The sequence below is a fragment of the Ursus arctos genome, unplaced genomic scaffold (genome assembly GCF_023065955.2).
Source record: "Ursus arctos isolate Adak ecotype North America unplaced genomic scaffold, UrsArc2.0 scaffold_8, whole genome shotgun sequence".
In the NCBI taxonomy this organism is placed as follows: domain Eukaryota; kingdom Metazoa; phylum Chordata; class Mammalia; order Carnivora; family Ursidae; genus Ursus; species Ursus arctos.
Genome location: NW_026623100.1, coordinates 11,466,120 through 11,487,353, shown reverse-complemented (window position 1 = coordinate 11,487,353; position 21,234 = coordinate 11,466,120). Strand labels below are relative to the sequence as shown.

Genomic DNA, 21,234 nt, shown 5'->3' with positions numbered 1-21,234 from the left:
TAAAATCTACAGATTAAAGGGCACAGTCCCTAACAAGACAGTCCTTATGTCATATAACAACCACAAGTTAGGGATTCTAGGCCATGTGCACTCTGCCCAACTGACTACAAATCTAGTGGGTTTCCATGATTCCTCCCCCTCAAGCTTAGAACTTAGAACTATACTCAAATTAGTTTTCTTCTAAAGAAACACATAGGGTGAGGTCTTGGAGGCCCCAAACACAGAACATCTGTGCCCTCTCTCCATGGAATCAGGGCATATCACTCTCCTGGCACATAGGTGTATAGAGAAAGCTCTATACAACTTCAGTGTCCAGAATGTTTATTGGAGTTTCATTACAAATGTATGATTTATTAAATCATTGGCCACCTATGTGACTGAACTCAACTTCTACCCCCTTTCTCCTTCTTGAAGGCATTTGGGATGGCTGAAAGTCCAAACCCTCTAACCACATTACTGGTTTTTCTGTTGACCAGCCCATTTTGAGTCATCTTATTAGGCATTAACTCAGATGTGATACCAGGGCTCATGCATAACAAAGACAATTCTATTACTAAGGATATTCCGATATTTGAAGTCTCCCTAGAGACAGAGACTAGCCATATTCTTTGTTATACAAAAACTACCTTGAAATATTCTTGCTAAAAAAGAAAATTTAATCTAAATCTGATCAAAACTATATTTAGCTAACAGCTGATAGAAAATCCACAAGACAGAAGTATGTTAAATTACACCAAGAAGACAATATAAGGTCAGCCTAGGTTGTAGGAAATCCTACAGACAAATGTAGGAAATCCTACAAACAAATCCAATTTCTTCAACAACAAAAAATGCCATGGGGAGGTGGGTTAAAAGAGATTCAGAGACATATCAATGAAATGCAATGTATAGACCTTGCTTGGATCTTGATTTAAATATCCAAATGTGAAAAAGAAATTTTTGAAATGGTGAAAGAAAATTGATACAGACCAAGTATTAGATGATATTAAGTGTTCTGGCTATCTAGTGGTGCATAATAAATCACTTCAAAGTTTAACAGCTTAAAACAGCATTTTGTTATTATCCTTCATGTTCTTTTGGGCTGACTGGACTCAGCTGGTTAGATCTCACTTGATGTTGCAGTCAGATGTGAGTTGTGGCTGAGTCATCTGAAGGTTTACAGGTGCTGCTCACCCACAGCGGCAGGAAAGTGATGATGGCTGGTAGGTGGGCACTCAGCAGACTGTAGGACTGTATGGGGGCTCTGCATGTGGCTTAGGATCCTCACGTCGTATCAACTGGGTTCCCAAAAGAAATGTGCCAATTTCTAGAGGTCCAAGAGACCCACATAAAAGCTGCTAAGCTTCCTATGAATGGCCTAGCATTAATAGTACCAGAATGCTGTCATGCTGTGTTCATCAAGATACTATTATTATTGCTATACTCAGTATATATTCATTTAGTTATCCACATCTTTTATTTTTTTGAAGATTATTTATTTTAGAGAGAAAGAGAGAGCATGTGCACGAGCACATATGTTGGGGGTAGGGGCAGAGGGAGAGGTAGAATCTCCAGGAGACTCCCTGCCGAGCAAGGAGCTCGATGCAGGGCTGGATCCCATGATGCTGAGATCATGACCTGAGCCAAAATCAAGAGTCGGATGCTTAACCAAGTCAGCCACCCAGACGCCCCTACATACTTTTATTTTTAATGCTCTTTACCCTTTGTATGTTTGAGCTTCTGAGGTCATTTACCTTCAGCCTGAAGAATATTTTCCTCCATTATTTCCTTTGGTGCAAATCTTCTGGTGACAAATTCTCTACATTCGTGTCTGTTTGAAAATGTCTTTATTTTTTCTTTACACGTGATGGATATTTTCACTGGGTATAGAATTCTTCTTTTTTTATTTTTAATGGGGGACTTTGATTTATTCAACAATACATCAACAATTCCTTGAACAGTGCCTGGCACATAGGAAATACTCAACAAATGTTTGTTGAATGCAAGAATTATTATAAGACTTCCCACAGAATTGCCCTGCCTATCTCTCTGGCCTTGTTAGACAACACCTTTACCTTTGTTTTTCTTTCCCCTACTAAAAAGTCTATGTATTTTTATTTTTATTATTTTTTTTAATGTCTTTTTATTATATTATGTTAGTCACCATACAGTAATTCCTGGTTTCTGATGCTACTGGGTATAGAATTCTAGTTCTAAGTTGTTTTCAGTAAATTTTATTATTCTTTGCCTCCTATTGTTTCAGTTAATATATCAGCTGTCGGCTAATTCTAGCTTCTTTGAAGGTATTCTCTCTTTTTTCTCTGGTTGCTTTTAGAATGTATCTGTTTGCCTTTGATTTTCAAAAGTTTTACTGTATACTGTTCAAAGTTCCCTTAAAGGAAGGACTTGCCATCCAGCTATGAAAAAATGCTGCTAGTTATCAGCCCCTGACTATAGTCACTCTGGGATCAACCGTAGTGACTGAGGTAAGGCCAAGTTCTTTCTGAGCAACTCCCAGCCAATCAATGGGCCCAACAGGTGTAGCAGGGCCTGGCTATCTCTGTCCAATGTGGGATGCTTCCAAAAAGCAGTCTTTGCTCCAAAGTTCTCCACTGGGTTGGTCAAGATTCTGCATCACTGTCTGAGGCTCTCCCTGCCCAATCCTGTTTCCTTTCCCTCAATTTTTCACAGGCAGTAGCCCTCAAATAAATCCCTAGTACTCCTCTAACTCTGTCTCAAGATCTTGCTGAGAACCCCAACTGACACATATAATAAAGGATATCTATGGGGGGATGGAGAAAAATTATAGTAAACAACACACTCAACAGTGAGATGCTGAAGGTTTTATCTCTAAGACAAGGTATCAGAGTAGGGTCAAAGACACCTACTAAATACCACTTATATTCAACATCATACTGGTTGTAGCCAGTAAAGTGAAGCAAGAAAAAGAATTAAAAACTAAAAGGATTGGAAGGTTAGAAATACAATGTCATTAACCTCAGATTATGATAGTTTACAGACCTAGTCCAGAGCATCTACAGATAAGTTATTAGAATCATTAAGCAATTTAGCTAGTTTGCACAGTAACAGTCAATATATAAAAAACAATTGCATTTCTACATTTTATGTTGAGCCATATGAATTACCACTTTTATAGATGAGAAAAGGCAACAGAGCCCAGAAACAGATTCATGCATACATGGATCCTTGACTTAGGACTAAAGTGCCACTGAAGAATACTGGGGAAAGAAAATACTGGGGAATAGTCATTAAAGGGACAAGTGACTATATGAGAAATAAAACTATGACCTCACACCAATAACAAAGTCAATTTCAGTTAGAATTACAGCTATAATTATGAAAGGCAAAACAATAAATTTCTGTAATTTAGACAATAATACAGGAGAATATTTTTATGACCTTGGATAGGAAAATATTTCCTCAGCAGGACAGAAAAAGTATAAACTGTAATGGAAAATACAGCTTAACCTACATTAAAATTAAAGGTAAGAATTTTTGTTCACAAAGTCACCATTATGTGTGGAAAAGGTAATCCACCAAGTAGAAGATGTTTCTAATATATATAAGCGAATTGTATCCAGACTTATAAAGAACTCCTATCAAACAAGAGGGAAAAAGACATGCCACCCAACAGTTAAATAGGGCAAAAGATTTAACTGAGATTTCACAGAAGATATTCAAATGGTCAAATTAACATGAAAAGTTGCCCCACCTTATTTGCAATCGGAGAAATGAAAATTAAAACTACAGTAAGATACCATTACCCAGTCTTCAGAATGCTTTAAAAAAGAAAAATGAAGTATTGCAGAGCAATTCCTGATGATGGAACTGTGAACTGGAGCAAGCACTTTGGAAAACCAGATGGCATTATGTATTAAAATAGAAGATTCATAACCTATGTGCCAGCAGTTGCACTCAACTATACCAGAAATGCATAGGTTCACCAAGGGACAGCATTTATTTATAACAGCCCAAATTGGAAACAAGTGAAATGTCCATCAACAGCAGAAATGATATATAAATTGGGGCATATTCATATAATGCAATACTATTTAGCAAGGAAAAATGAATAACCATAGTCACACTCAACAGCACAGAGAATCTTGGAAACTTAACACTAAGAAAAAGCTGGAAAAAAAAGAATACAAATGGTATGAACCTCAAAAAACAGATGAAACTATAGTGTTTAGAAACACATGCTCAGATGGTAAGACTTCTAGGGAAAGAAATTATCATACACTTCGGGACTATGGCCAACTCTAGGGGATACTGACTGAGAGAGAGCTTCAGGGGGGAACTTACGAGAGTGTTGGCATGTTTTTAGTTTTTAACGGGGGTGGTGGTTGTTTATAGGTGTTTGCTTTGCAAAAAAAAAACCCCACATTTTATGCATGTATATATGAATTATATTGCACAACAAACACCTTAAAGAAAAAGAAATAAATTAATCAAATTCTTAGATGTCTATACATTCCTTGGAAGAAGACACAATACAGGATCCCTAACTGGGTAGTTAGAACCATCTATACTTGCCTATGTCTAGAATGAACCTGATTCATCTTCTAGAACGCAGACCTTCCAATGGCTCCAACTCCAACTCCTTTTAGTTACAGAAACTAAACAACTTGTCTAGGAGCTCAAGTTATCCCCAATAACCTCTTTATAATTCCTGTTAAGTTTTACTATGGCTATCTCTAAAAATTAGTATCTTTTAAATGTAAGCTCATCCAAGAACAAGAGAACTACTAAACAACCAAACTATATGCTTACTTACTACACTTACAATTGAGTGTTTTGGTGTGTTGCAAATAACTGTCTAGTTAAGGAAGGCCTCCATATAGTCCTTTCCCGACCAACCTGACACAGAATAGTAGACAAACTTTCCACAATCTTTTCCCCAGCCTTCCTCTGAGAAGACTGAGAAAAGAGTTATTTCTATAACATGAACAACTTTGGCTGACTAACCACAGTCCTGCACCTGAAATACGGGCGCACAACAGAAGTGGAACTTGTTATCTATTATGTGTGTATGAAAAGATCTCTTAGACCCGAAATGTCTTCTAAGCATAACAATTAGGAATTTCTCTCTTTCCTCTAAGGCAACCTTGTTACTTAACCTCCAGGCAATAGAGCGATGGAAAGTATTAAGTGTAAGAGCTTTGGAATCAAAATTGCTTCTTATTTTTCTTGTATCCCTTATTAGTACTGAAATTTGGGGCCAATTAATGAACTAGCTGAGACTCCAGCAAGTACTTAAAAAATACTAGTTCTAGCTATCCCTGCCTTAGGTACCTAAAAGCCAGGTAGTGAGTAGAGATATTAGATGCCTATAGGTTCTGAGAATGACCAATGAGCACACAATGAAAAGAATATTTCTGTTTCTTGACCAAAGTGAGAAAACAAAATTATGTAGTCCTATAGTTATGAGCTTTAAAAAACAAAGCTCTGCATGTATTTTCAATTCATGAACATTATGGGGCTTGCCCTCCAACATCTTAAAATTCTGTTTATTGTTCTGGTAGAACAGTTAAAGAAAGAAAGAAAAAGGAAAATACAAAGCAAGCCTTTTCCTCGGGCTTTATCTTATTTTGTTTGTAAGAAAGTTAGATTAGGAAACAGATTAAGGCTCTTAGGTGTTATCTTTTGTTATTCAATCTTACAATCTATCAAAGGAATGGGTCAAGAAGAGCCAACCACTCACATCAGCTAGGAGTGGAATGACAGTGTGAGATATTTCTTGACCTGCACCCTCTATGGTGATGAGTCTTCTGTAGAGAAGTGGATTCCTCAGTGTCTGTGCTCCTCTTCAGAATTATTTCATCTTTCTATATTCTATATACCAAATCTTAGTAGCCTTGCCAAATAGGAATGGCGATAGCCAAAGCACCAACTACAGAAAACATGGGCTAAGAGGATTACTGTGATTTCTAATCATAACCTAATATTATTAGTGGTCACCCAGGCAATGCACTGGGAGGAACTGCACATGCGTGGTGCTGTGGAAAGAGCTCTGAAAGCAAAAAGGCTGGTTACTTACTGGATGTTGGATTCCTGCTCTAGTAATTGAATATTGAGCAAATTATTTCATTTCTATGAGCTAGATTTTCCTTATCTTTAAAAAACAAGGAAGGTAAATCTAAAGTTTCTAGCAAATTTTTTATGAGTTTTGGCAACTTTTATGGATTTATCATCAATTAATTTTCGGGGCTTAAAAAGTTACATGAGCCAAGCTGCATGAATGTAACAAAATTCAGGATCTGGGAAGGAATGGTCTCAGGCAAAATTCTCATTTTAAATAATGCAATACAACGGCTGTTGCTTTGACTCACTCTCTGATTTAGTTCTAATTTAATCTGAAAAAACTTGATATATATTCTGGGATAGGAATGCTACATGTACATACTTCTGTTCTAATCATACCATAAGAAACCCAGGAGTAGTTTAAGAAATAGTTTAACCTACTGGCAAATTGTCATTAGAAAGAATGACATTATGTCAACACCAAAATTGTTGTTCCTAGGAAATGTTCTATCAATATTAAAATGAACAATTTACATGTATCTATTTAAAAGGGTCTTTTTTTTTTTTTAAGATTTTATTTATTTATTTGACAGAGAGAGAGACAGCCAGCGAGAGAGGGAACACAGGCAGGGGGAGTGGGAGAGGAAGGAGCAGGCTCCCAGTGGAGGAGCCTGATGTGGGGCTTGATCCCAGGACTCTGGGATCATGCCCTGAGCCGAAGGCAGACGCTTAACGACTGAGCCACCCAGGCGCCCCTCAAAAGGGTCTTATACTCTGCTACTTGGGGATAAATAATACACTATATATAGCATCTTGACATTAGACATACTGCAGGAATCTTAGTGAGATTTCATTGTGGCTGAGGTAACCAGCTGGTACCACCTACCCTCAACATTGTTCTTGTCTAAAATTACCTTTGCCAGAGAACTCTGAGGTCTCAACCTAGCTCCTGTCCAAGCATTTCAGCAAATTCAAAGATGAGTAAGTGACGTCCCAGTCCACAAACTCTTTCACAGTTAAGTCCATGTAGATAGGGACTGACAGCCTTCACCGACAGAAACACAAATCAAGCTCCAGAATTTAGTTCATAAAGGACATGGATTCTTCTTCAATCAATCAATAAAGGAGAATTTTCCCAGAAATTCAGTCCTGATTTGTCAGATCCTGCAAACTACCTAAAGGGAGATATTTAAAATAGTCATTCCTATCGGTTCTCCAAGTTCTCACCTTGCAACAGATTAAAGAACTAGAAAAAAGAGACTAAACTCATTTTCTAGTAAGGTGGCTTTACAAGAATTTGAGATCATTATATATCTTCAGTTTTTATTGTTTTTCAATATAAAAAGTTGTACAAAGACTTTTCTTCAAGTACCATGCAGACACTGCCTGCTGTTGTTTCTCAACATCTCTTATGTAAAGGTATGAATGATATGCTTATTTAAAAATCTGGAAGCAGGGGAAAAAGTTATCATTCAGAACACTTACGTGCTTTATTGTCAGAGAAAAAGAACCTTAAAACCCATCACTTTTTTCTTGTTCTCTTTGTCTGGTTTATTGTCTGAAATCTAAATTTATGATAAAATGCAAACAGAAATCTTACTTCAGGTCTCTAGCACAATTATTTTTTCTCTATTGCCTTAATCTAACTTTTAGTTTCCTGCCATTATTACAAGCTACGGGGAATGTTGTTTCAGAACTATTTAAGTCATGTACTTAGTTATAATTAAGTAAATAAATATATCATAGGCAGCATCATGTAAGAAAAAGACAAACAACCACACCTGGAGTGAGAAGACAAGAATTCTAATACTAGTCCCATTACCACAAAGTCATGGGATCTTTGGCACCTTTCTTAAACTAAACCTTGGAAAAATTGTGAGTCATGATACCAAATAGCACGTTATAATTACAAAAGTGGTAAGTACTATAAAACAAGCATAGGATATGATAAAAGTTTAGAAGAAGGAAGAACACACCTCAGTCATAAAAATCAGAGGGGCGGTTAAGAAGCCTTTACTCTCTCTTTCAGCTCTGAAATTCTAGAACTGATTTTTAAGTAGGAAGACTAAAATAGGTTTCATGGGGTATCTGTGCTAGGTCTGAAAGGCAGGACACCAGATTTGCCTTCCAATTTTATGTATTATATATTTAGAGATGTGGCTTAGAATGGCAAGTGGAAAAGATGATATAGATGTATATCTACAGAACTTATATTCTAGGGAAGTCTTCATCCAGATAAATATTCTGAGGTCTGACATCTGAACTGAGTGCTTCACTCACTGGTTCCGTACTTACAGAGCTAACCACCAATTCGAGTCCCTGATCTGATTCTCGCCACCTAACCTCCCAAAACCCCCCAGAAATATTTAATTTAAAAGAGAATTCATATAGCTAAGGAGGTTTTTATTACAAAATTGTCTGCATATAAAGCTCATAAAATATATTTCATAGACACCTGTTACATTTTTAAAAGATAAATAACAACCTGATATTATTCAAGGTTTGACACTGAGATCATTTTTCAACTTAAAATAAAATTACCTGTAGTAACCCTCCATCATCAAAACGTAGTACTTCTATTATGCTCTCCGACTGAATAAATGCTGTGAAGGAAACAAAACATACTATCACTTTACAGAAACATAAATCTGATTGATTTAAATAAATATCTTTTACCTTAAGGTTAATAAATACAATTATATATTTTAAAAAACACTGCTTGAGGGTGATGGTCAAAGAAGAAAATGCAATCCTTCAGGATTTTAGCAACTATGAAATGCTTTAAAATAAAACAGTACAAACCATTTAGAAAGTAGTTGTAACAACCTATAGGTTGTGTAAACCTCCGGCAAAATATACTCCTGCTATACTTCCAGAAAGTGCAAAACAAATTCAACTAGATGCGGCTGATTATTTTCACCGACACATAACTGAACATATCACAAGCACACGGAAAAGATCATCAGAAGATTCTATTACCAAAAAAAAAAAAAAAAAAAAAAAAAAAGATAAGCCAAAATTCCATATCATCTGCTCTTTTATAGTGATGACAGGACCTGGAATCAACAGTCAAAAGAGACTTGGAGGGAGAATGGGCAAGGAAAATGGGAAGGGGAGATTATTCCATTCCAAGAAACTATGTACAATGCGAAGACAAGATATTTAAAAAGCTCATGTACTTTTACCATATGATCTGGCGATTGTGCTCACAGGTATTTACCCAACTGATTTGAAAACTTATGTCCATACAAAAATCTACAAGTGATTCTGTATAAACAGCTCTATTCATAATCACTCCAAACTGGACACAATCAAGATGATGTTCTTCAACAGATGAGTAGATAGACAAACTACAGTACATCCACACAATGAAATATTATTCAGTGATAAAAAGTAAAATAAAATAAAAATTTTTTGATAAAAAAAATCAGACATACTGTTTGATTCCAAGTATATGACATTCTGGAAAAGGTTATACTACAGAGATGGTGAAAAGACCAGTGCTTGCTAGAAGTTCGGGGGGAGTAAGGAAGATGTAAGTGAAGCAAAGGAAATTTTTCAGAGCACTGAAACTATTCTGTATGACACTGGAATGGAAGGTACACAGCACTATGCATTCATCAAAACAGAACTTCAGAGTGAACCTCATGTATGCAATTTAAAAAATCATTTAGGAAACCAGGGAGTCCTGGGATGAAATGTAGACTATAACAAAATAATTTAACTATATTACAAATGTATGAAACCATCTTACTGAATGAAGTGGAGGAGTAGAGTGGAGAGAGGTGTTGACATAAGTAGTATGAAAGTGAGTGGAGGGGCGCTTGGGTGGCACAGCGGTTAAGCGTCTGCCTTCGGCTCAGGGCGTGATCCCGGCGTTATGGGATCGAGCCCCACATCAGGCTCCTCCGCTATGAGCCTGCTTCTTCCTGTCCCACTCCCCCTGTGTTCCCTCTCTCTCTCTCTGGCTGTCTCTATCTCTGTCGAATAAATAAATAAAATCTTTAAAAAAAAAAAAAAAGAAAAAAAGAAAGTGAGTGGAATCTGTAAGACTAAAGGTAAAAGACTAAGAGAAAAAGAAACTGTACATAAGCACTATACTTTAATTGATAAAGTTATTTCCCATGGGAGCTTGGGTTAACAATTCTGATGTCACTGTACATGTTCACTGGAACTGAACAATTAAATACACAGATGGTGAAAGTCAGACTTCTCACTACTGGAGTAAGAGTTTATACAAAAACAAGGGGAAGAAGCTATAATGATCCATGTGGTAACAAACTGAGTTGGCAACATGAGTATGAACTCATATTTATTTTAATATAGACAGTTATACATAGAAATATTTATAAATATGTGTATATGCAAGGATTAGTATACACATATTTTCTTGCTCTGTCCGTTGAGAGGGCCTTGAAATAATGACACCCCAGTAGCATAGTGCAGCCCTAATGCACAGATCTTGGGTTCTAATACCATTCTCCAATAAAAGGAACCAGGGCTTCTTAGAGAAATGGCTCAATCTAGGACCAGGGCAGGATACATACAACATGAAATTGGAGCACCTTATGGTGCCAGAAAGTAAGCAAGTGCTAACCATCCAAAAAAACCCAAAAAATCCTGTACTGATGAGAATTTTGTCAAAGGGATGTAAGAATTAACTGAAAGAGGTCCCATATAGCAAAACCCGGAACAACTTGAGCAATACAACAGTGTTGGATTACAACCCAAAATATAAATAGCCATGAGTCCATTCTGATATAAATAAATGACTGAATAAATAAATGGGAGAGAAGATACAAGACTCTAATTATTTAGAATTCTAAATAATTTCTGTATCTAGAAGACGGAGAGGATAACTCCCCATCTTTTACCAAGTGTGGGATGCACATAGGGACTTCCTTCCAAAAACAGTATGGAAAGGAGGGGGAAAAAGAGTAATTTTACAGTGGAGAAATCTGACAAATATTACCTCAGTCAGATGATCGAGGTCAACATCCTCAGTGAAATGTCAGGCTGACAGTATGTACCCTTCATATGACATAATAAAAATGGTACTTTATCTCTGTGGTCTTTCTCCCAAAATCACATAACCCCAGTCTCATTATGAGAAAAACATCAGACAAATCCCAACCAAGAAACGTTCTACAAAATATCTGAGCAGTACTCCTGAAAACTGTCAAGGTCATTGAAGAGAAGTAAAGTCTAAGAGACCGTCACAGACCAGTGCAGCCTAAGCAGACAGGACTACTAGATGTAATGTGTTATCTTGGGGGGCGGGGGGATGGAGGGGATCCTAGAAAAGAAAAAGGAAATTAGGTAAAAACTAAGGAAATCTGAATAAAATATGGACTTTGTTAATAACCATGTATTAATACTGGTTCATTACTTGGAGAAAAAAAAGGTACCACATTAATGTAAGGTGTTAATAATAGGGGAAAGGGTGGGGAGGACGGAAACTTTGTGCTATCTTTAAAATGTTTATATAAATCTAAAGCTGTTTTAAAATAGAAAGTTTATTTTCCGGGTGGGGGGGGGGGAGCCTGGCTGGCTCAGTCGGAAGAGCATGTGACTCCTGATCTTGGGGTTGTGAGTTTGAGCACCATGGCGGGTGTAGAGATTACTAAAAAAATAAAAAAATAAAAATAAATAAAATAAAAAGTTTACTTTTAAAAAACACCAAACAAAGGTATTTCATTTGACTTAATACAACATTCACTTACTCCTCTCTGTTGGTCTTTGAGTATTCATCAGGGAGGCCGCTTACTGTCTCATCTCACATACCTGGCTTTTCCAGTCTGACTAAAGCTGAAAGCCAAGCAGCAAGTTAAGATACCAGCTAATTAGATTACCTTACCTAAGTGGATGGTATTTCTGCCTGCTGAGCATCACTTTTCCCTTGTTCTAGTAATCACATCCGATTTTATTTTGGGAAAGTCCTGTCCTCCATTTGTGTTTCTTCAACCCAGTGTCAATTTGCACCACTGCTCATTCCCCATCAGTTCTCAATGTAGAGAACACTCCGTAAATACTGAGTGCATGAGTGAAATCCCACCTTTTTTGCTCAGATGTAAGCACTGGTATTTGCATTTGTTGATGCAAATGATCTCTTTCCTGTTTGTTATCTAGTCCTAGCTTGTAGTTAGTTTCAGATTCATAATGTGAAGGTAAAAGGTTCTGCCTAGCTTACCCAGCCCATTTCCCTCCCTTCCTCCACCTTTTAACATAAACTGAAATTTAGATGATGATCCAGAAATATCTTTTTGTTATACTCCTGTTGAAGACAGATTTACTGGTGTAAGAACACAATGAACTAACAAGAATGAACTGAATAGCCAGATGCTTACAATGGAAGAGACAAAAAGTAGGAGCTCCTAGTTCGAAGCTTTCCATCTAGTCAGCAGTAAGAAAGTACCAGAAACATTATCTATTTGGAGGCTGCTACTAGAGTTATGATATAATGACTATCACCTAACTTCCCATCATCAAGCTAGATCAGACCTTTAGCTAACTGAAGAGAACTTAACTATATAAAGATAAAGGCAGCAACATAATTTGGTTGTACTGTATTTTTAATTAGGAGCTTTTAAAAAAAACATGAATTACCTTAGTTGAAAAAAATGAGTAACAACTGCTGTTTTATAAAGTCCTAAAAGGAAAATACTGTGTTGTACATCATCAGTTTCCCTTAAAAGATGTAGAAATGAATAGGATTCAACTCAGGCATGAAATAAAGATATTTCACTTTAAATGGCCAGTTATCAGAACTTCAAATTTTATGCCTAGAAAAATACAACTGACGCTAGATAAGTACTTAATCATTTAATGTGTTAACAGTGTTAGGCTGTAAAATATAAAAAGTAACCAAAGCAAGTCAAATTCTCTTGTTTCTGGATTCAAAACCACAACTTACAGCTACTTCCTTTCCCAAGAAGTTTTTCCCCTAATTTTATATTTTAAATGAATCCCAAACTGTCCCAATGTTCCGCAGTTCAAACAGCAACCAGATGTAATAGAAATGAGAATAACACCTAATAATTATCATCACTATATTATTATTAGCCTTCAAACTAATCCTAGGACACAGAAGTTATAGGTTCCATTTTAGAATAAATAGGCACAGTGAGGTGATGCTTGAGGTCACTCAGCAAGAAAAGTGGCTAGAGACAGACTATAAATTTCAGCCAAAGGACCCCAGAATCTATTTACTTACAAAGCAAATTTGGCATTATGACGAATGGTAACTTGAAGCAACCTGATTTCTAAAATTAGGCATATATTTCCAATAACAAGTGAGAAAAGAAGGAAGGGATTTATATTTCTGGCTTTTATGATTTTGCAGGCATTAACTCTGTGAAGCTGGGCTCCATACGATGTACTTTAAGGTGCCTGTATCCACACACATCCCCATGCCGTCTAAGAGGAACAAAGAAAGACATTTCCATACAGTGTAAAAATCTCCATATGTCAGTCTTTAATCACTCACTTTCAAAACAGAAGTTGAGAAACCGAATTTGTTTACTTCCCTATTTCATTTAGCAATGAATGACACAAGAAAAACACCTTCGCTTTAAAGGCAAACCTTTCTCTACTATAATTTTTTTCTTTTCTCTAGAGATTTCTTTTCCTGAATGTTACAATCTGCCTGTTTTACATCTTCTAAAATAATTGATGAAAACAATGAATGTAAATAAGCAGTAGAAACATGTGTCGTATGGGTGTGTGTATGTGTGTGTGTCTTTGTACCAGGCATTGGGATCCTAGGCTGTCACCATGGATTCTCTACTTTCTAGCCTTAATGGTCTCCTCACCTATCAGGGGAGGACGTTGGGCTAGTTAAGTGACTTTTTTTTTTTAAATAATCAGGAAGCCAAGAAAGGGCCACGCAGGCAGGACCTGGAAGGGCACTCAAATCCTGTGTCAAACAATCACCCTGCCTGGAATAGTCTTCTCCTGGCTAATGTCTTCTCCTCCTTCAAGTCTCACCCTGAATACCACCCCTCAGCCAGGTGTTCCATGACTGCCCCAGGCAGCTTTCTGTCATCCTCTATCATCTGTCCTATTCTAACTCATCACTAGTGCCTGGTTTGCTTGTCATCTAGTGCAAAGTCTGAAAAATGGCAGATAAAAAAACTGGTTAAAATAATGGCATTATTATTTCAGAATTCATCATCATTAATGATATTATCTCTTTTACAGTTACACTTGTTCAGAATTTTATTTCAACAAATGATCACTAACAAAAATTTCTAAACATTCTGGACTAGATTTGTGTGAGTCCCTTCTATCTGTAAAGATACTCTGACTGAAACCTTGTTTCTCCCCTCATTAATTTTCTTACCTGAAAGATATAATATACACCTAAGTTATCTTCTTCCCACATTAAAAGTGTAAAGGAATTCATATATGTCAAATTCTAATTTTACCAAGACCACTCAATATTATCAACCCCCTAAAAAGGCTGTGTCCATGTTATTTACTCCAACTCAAAATATAGATTTATGCAACTCAGATGTGCCAGATACACACCATACATCCAAAGAGGTGAGGCACATATTTTCAAAGTGATTTTATAGCTTATGATAAAATATCATAATTAATTTTCATTTTATTCTGAAGTGCTTAATTTATATAAAAAAGATCAATAAACTTAAGTTTTAAAATGAATGTCTGAGAACTACCAACTACTCATTAAATAAGCAGAAGAAAATCACTAATACACTGAAGCATATCATCTACTATGCTCCCCCCTGCCCCCCACCCAGCACAAGCAGGGATTAGCGGAAGCACCAGAGGCACTATATAAGACAAGCAGATCAAAATAACTATATAAAGGCTCTGAAAATTAAACTGTTCCGCAACCATAGTTCACAAAAGGATCTCTGTGGTAAGACTAAACAGGCTGTCTACCTGCTAAAATTAAAAATTTAAATAGTATCCAAACATAACAGAATCAACCCAAGTGTCCATCAACAGATGATGAATGGACCAACAAAACAAGGTATATAAATACAATGGAATACTAGTCAGCAATAAAAATGAATTAAGTTCTCACGCTACAAACATGGATGGACCTAGAAAACATTGTGCTAAGTGAAATACTTAATATAAGCAAATTCATTGAGACAGGAAGTACATCAGAGGTTACCAGGGGCTGAAGGAAGGGGGGAGTGGGAGTTATTGCTTAATGGTTACTGAGTCTCTCTCTGGGATGATGAAAAAGTTTTGGAATAGATAATGGTAATGGTGGCACAACAGTGAATGTAATTAATGCTACTCTATTGTACACTTAAAAATAATAGTGAATTTTGCATTATGTTCAAAAAATTCTTGAGGACAATTAAAAAAAAAAAAACAAAAACCAACTACACACTACATCTCATTAACTTGGACCCCCCCCAAAAGTGCAACAAACTATTAACAAATTGAATCCAGCAATGTATAAAAAAATTATACATCATGACTAATGAGATTTATTTAAGTTGTGTAAGATTGGCTTAAAATTTAAAAACAATCAATGTGATTCACCCCTATCAACAGGGTAAAGAGGAAAAATTACTTGATCATATCGACTGAAACAGAAAGTGTATTTGAGAAAATCCAACACCCACTCATGACAAAAACTCTCAACAAGACTGGAAAAAAGTAGAACTACCTCAACCTTCAGATAATACCTTACTTAATGATTAAAGAATGAGACTGGGAACATCAGGGATGTGGCTCTTGCCATTCTTAACATAGCACCAGAAGTTCTAGTCACTACAACAAAGCAAGAAAAAGAAAAACCTATATACTGGAAAAGAAATAACACTACCCCCACTTGCAGGTTACATAACTGTCTATGTAAAAATCCCAATGACTCAAACGCAAACAAATAAAAAACCTGCTAGATCTAATAAGCAAATTTAGCAAAGTTGCAGAATACAAGGTCAAAACCCCAAAATCAATTGCATTTCTATATATTAACAATGAACATGTGGAAACCAAAATTAAAACCACCATACCATTTATAAATATATGAAATAATTAGATATTAAGTCTAAGATAACATGTATAGAATATACCTAAATATACTAAATGCTAATGAAAAAAAATCTTAAAAAGACCAAAATAAATGGGGAGATATACCATGTTCATGGATTAGAAGAGTCAAAATAGTAAAGATGCCAATTCTTCCCACACTAACCTATAGATTTAATACAAATCCTATGAAAATACCGGGATGGTTATTTGTAGACTAACCAAGCTTATTTTAAAAATTAGATGGAAAGGCATAAACCCAAGAATTGCTAAAACAATCTTCAAAAATTAGAACGAAGTGGGAGGAATCACTCCAACGGATATTATATCTTACTATATCTATATCATTAGAGCACGCTTTTGTGGAAAGACAGACACATAAATCACTTGGACAAAATAGAACACCTAGAAGTAGAACCAAACAAATATGCCCACCTGATTTTGACAAACCTACAAAAGCAATTCACTGGACAAAGTACAACCTTTCCAAAACAAACAAACCAACAACAAAAAAGCAACTAGATATTGACAGGCAAAAAACAAAAAGAACCGTAACCTCACTTCTTTACAAAAATTAACACAAAACGGATCAGGGATCTAAAATGTAAAACTGTAACACTTTAAAAAAATAATTGAGAAAATCTTCAGGATCCAAGGCTAGGCAAAGAGTTCTTAAAATGACACTAGAAGCACAATTCAGGAAAGACAAAACTGAAAAACTGAACCTCACCAAAATCTAAACTTTTACCCTCCAAGTACCCTGTTAAGAAAAGGGCAAAAACTACAAAAAGGTGAAAATTAAGGTGGAAATTTGTGTAAACATATTCAACAAAGGGCTAGAATCTAGAATATATGAACAACCCTCAAAACTGAACAGAAGAAATAATCCAATTAGAAAACAGGCAAAAGAGAGAAACAGACATTTCACCAATTTAAGTATTCAGATGGCAAATGAGTGCAAGAAAAGGCATTCAACATCATTAGCCATAAGGGAAATGCAAACTAAAACCACAGTATCAGAATGGCAAAGATTAAACTCATCTATCAGAATGTTAATATCCAAGTCAGGATAGTGTAGTATTCTTTGACAAGATGTTGCTATTCGGAGAATCTGGTAGCCTGAGGTGGTGGATAAAAGGCCAAATAATAACCTAACTCTACAGCTTTTTAAAAGGAAAAGTTGGGAATTAGATGTCCACAAGGGCTTTAAAAAGCTGACTTCTTGGGGCGCCTGAGTGGCTCAGTTGGTTAAGTGTCTGCCTTCTTGTCCTGGGATCAAGTCCGACATTGGCTCCTGGCTCAGCAGGGAGCCTGCTTCTCCCTCTGCCTCTGCCTCTGCTTGGGTTCTCTCTCTCTCTCTTTCAAATAAATAAAATCCTAAAAAAAGAACACCCAAAAAACAAAAACCAAAAACAACCACCCCCCCCAAAAAAACAAAACAAACAAACAAAAAAACCATGACATCTTCCAGGCAATCTAGAAGGCAATGTGCAAGGGGGCTGCATACATACACAGGAAAAACCCGAAGGGCAAGAGCCTCTCAGCAAAGACTGGGAGAATTACTGGTTCCAGGCATTTAAGGCAATCTCTATTCAGTTATGACCATAAGACTAACCAAGCCAACTTCAGTGACCATGTATGACAAATCATACAGACTTAAAAGAATTAGTTCAGAAAAGACAAAAGAAACAAACAGCAACAACAACAACAAACCTGAGGAGAGGAAAAATCTGATTGCCAGTTGCCACATTACGTATTACTTTAAATGTCCAATTCTCAACATAAAGTTGAAGGCTGACCAACAAAAAATTCATGAATGAAACAGGCAATATGACTGCTGACCTAACAGAAATAAAAAAGAACCTTACAGAGAAGTGATTAAAAGAGAATAACTAGGAACAACTCAGCCCAGATGAAATGGACAAAATAACTAGAAAAACACAAACTACTGAAATTAACTGAAGAATAAACAGAAAATCTGAATGGACCTATAACAAGAGGTTGAATTAGTAATCAAAACATCTTCCTACAAAGAAAAGCTTAGGGACATAAAGTTTCATTGATGAATTTTACCAAATGTTTAAAGAATTAACACCAGTATTTCACACAAACTCTTACAAATTATAAAAGAGAAGGAAACAGTTCCCAACTTATTCTATGAGGCCTTAATACTCTGATACAAAAATCAGCTAAAGTTATCACAAGAAAAGAAATTACAGACCAATATCCTTTTTGAATATGGATATTGAGTTCTCAACAAAATGCAGCAAACCACACCCAGCAACATACGCTGATAACCAACATATGAAGATAACCTAAACAAATGGGAAGACATTTGGTGTTCATAGTCCATAAAACTTAATAATGTTGAGATTGCTATCCTCCCCCCAACTTTTCTAAATTGGTAACTTGACGCTGAAGTTCTCTTAAGAAAATGCAAGGGACCCATAACAGCCAAAACCATTTTGAAAAAGAACATAGTGGAGGACTCACATTTGATTTCAAAACTTAAACTGCAAAGCTACACTAATCAAGACAGTGTGGTACTAGGAATAAAGATAAATATATAGATTAATGGAATAGAACTGAGAATCCAGAAAGATCAATCACATTTATGATCAACCAATTTATGACAGGAGTGCCAAGACAATTCAAAGGAGGAAAGGACAGACTTTTCAACAAATGATGTTGGGAAAACTAACTGCATGCAAAAAAATGAAGCTGGATTCTACCTCACACCACATGCAAAAATTAACTCAAAATTGATCGAAGACCCGAGTGTAAGTACTATAAAACCCTTAGAAGAGAATAGGGGAAATCTTCCTAACCTTGGATTAGGCAACATTTTTCAACTAAGATAGCTAAGCAATCAAAGACAAATACAGACACATCGGACCTCATCAGAACAAAAACCTTTGGGCTTCAAAGAGCACAATCAAGAAAGTGAAAAGATAACTCACAGAATGGGAGGTTTTTGCAAATGATCTATCTGTTAAGGGTATGTACAGACTACATACAGAGAACACCCACAACTCAATAAAAAAAAAAAGACAAATATCTCAATTTTTAAAAATGGACAAGGAATTGGAATAAACATTTCTTCAAAAAAAGGTAATAGCCAATAAACACATGAAAAGACACTCAAGATCAGTCCTCAGAGAAATACAAATCAAAACCAAAATAAGATACCACTTCACACACTCTAGGATGGCTATAATCAAAAAGGCATACAATAATAAGCATTGGCGAAGATGTGGAGAAATTGGAAACCAGTAAGTTGCTGGTGGGAGTAAAAAAAATGGAGCAGCTACTTTCGAAAACAGTTTGACAGTTATTCAAACAACAGGTGAATCTGGGTAAAAGTATGCGAGTATTTTTTATTCTATTTTGATTCTGAGAAATTTTCTGGAAGTTTGAAAATATTCCAAATAAGAAGAGAAAATCATTTATGCAAGACTTATAAAATTTTGAATGTTTAAACACATTCACTCTTTTAAAAAGCCATATATCACACTATGGTAGATATCCTGTTGAAAATAGTGGTTACAGAGGTGTTTGGTATATTTACCGTTGGCACAGATTAACTTTGGCAATAATAAACTGCTCAAGTGTCTGTGACTACAAGTGGAATGATAGCCATCTTAAAACTGTCTGTTAAAATAATATGCCGACTCAGCTACTGTGCAGGGATTTTACCTTGTATGTATTTCCAATATGCAATCACATACTATAAGACATATAGCATATGTATATAACAACTACATTGCATCCATATATATGCAACACGTAACATCACATTTTAACTATTAGAACATAATCATCCATATCTTATTATAGTTTTTATCGCACATGCCCAAAGAAATGACCAATATAAGAAATTAGAAAATGAAGAGCAAATTAAGCCTAAAATAGAAGAAAATAATAAAGAATATAAATCAATGAAATAGCAGAAAATAAAGAAAAATCAAAGAAATCAAAAGCTTTTTAAAATGTTTGAAAAGATGAATAAAATTGATAAACCTCTAGACTAGTCCGTAGAAATCACATATCAGAAACAAAAGAAAGAGAGACTGGACACAACTATACCTTCTATAGACAAAAGAAGACTAATAAGGGAATAGCATTAATAATTTTGTCTATTTAGTCAACAATTCAGATTATGAGATAGACAAATTCTTTCAAAAATTCAAAATGCCAAAGATCAGTCAAGAAAAAATAGTTAACGTGAATAGCCCTAGATGTATTAAATGAATTATTCTGCAGTTAAAAATCTCACAAAGGAATCTCTAGGCCCAGATGGATTAACTAATGAATTTTCCCAAATATTTAAGAAAAAAAATACCAATTCAACACCAACTCTCCAGAAATATAGGAAAGGAGAAACTTTCTAACTCATTTTATGAAGCCAGAATTACTGGTAACAAAAACATACACTTTAATGGAAAAACTACAGACAGTATCCTTCATTATTATATATGCAAGAATTCTTATTAAAATTTCAGCAAATGTAATCCATTAGTGTACAAAAAAGATAAATACATCATAACTATGTACAATTTATTCCCCAAATGCCATGTTTGTTTAACATCCAAAATAATAATAATAATAATAATAATAATAATAATGTAATCCAACTTATAAGGCTAAAAAAAACCAAAAAACCCCCAGACATCTCAAAAGATGCAGGAAAGACATATGATTAAAATTCATCTTTCTTCCACGACAAAAAGATCTTGGCAATCTAGGAAACAAAAGGAACTTTCTTACACAATAAAAGTTATGTACCAAAGTCATAGCTAACAACATACTAAATAGTGAAAGACAAAATACTTTCCCTCTAAGATCAGAACAAAGTAAGGATGTTTCTTCTCACTACTCCTATGCAACATACTGAAAGTTTAGCCAATGCAAGAAGAAAAAATAGAAGTATGTAGAATTGAAAAGAGAAAATGAAATTGTCTTTACATACAGATATCATCATCTTCATAGTAGAAAATCCTCAAAAATCCACAAAAATTCTACCAGAATAAGATTAGCAAAGTGGCGGGATACAATGGCAACACACAAAAGCCAACTATATTTCTAATACTCGCAAGAAACAATTAGAAACTAAAATTAAAATCACAATATCATCAAAATATATGAAATACTAAGGGATATATCTGACAAAACATGGCTGGGAGAAATGAAAGA

General features: G+C 35.5%; 1 protein-coding gene across 1 annotated transcript in view; it reads right to left on the bottom strand.

The window, feature by feature from the left end:
• TMEM131 (transmembrane protein 131) overlaps positions 1–21,234 on the bottom strand; it is a 239,800-nt gene that overhangs the window by 168,044 nt on the left and 50,522 nt on the right. Inside the window, exon 2 of the mRNA XM_026487434.4 lies at positions 8,563–8,624. Within this exon, the coding sequence (XP_026343219.2) occupies positions 8,563–8,624 (62 nt within the window). The remainder of the gene's footprint in view (positions 1–8,562; positions 8,625–21,234) is intronic.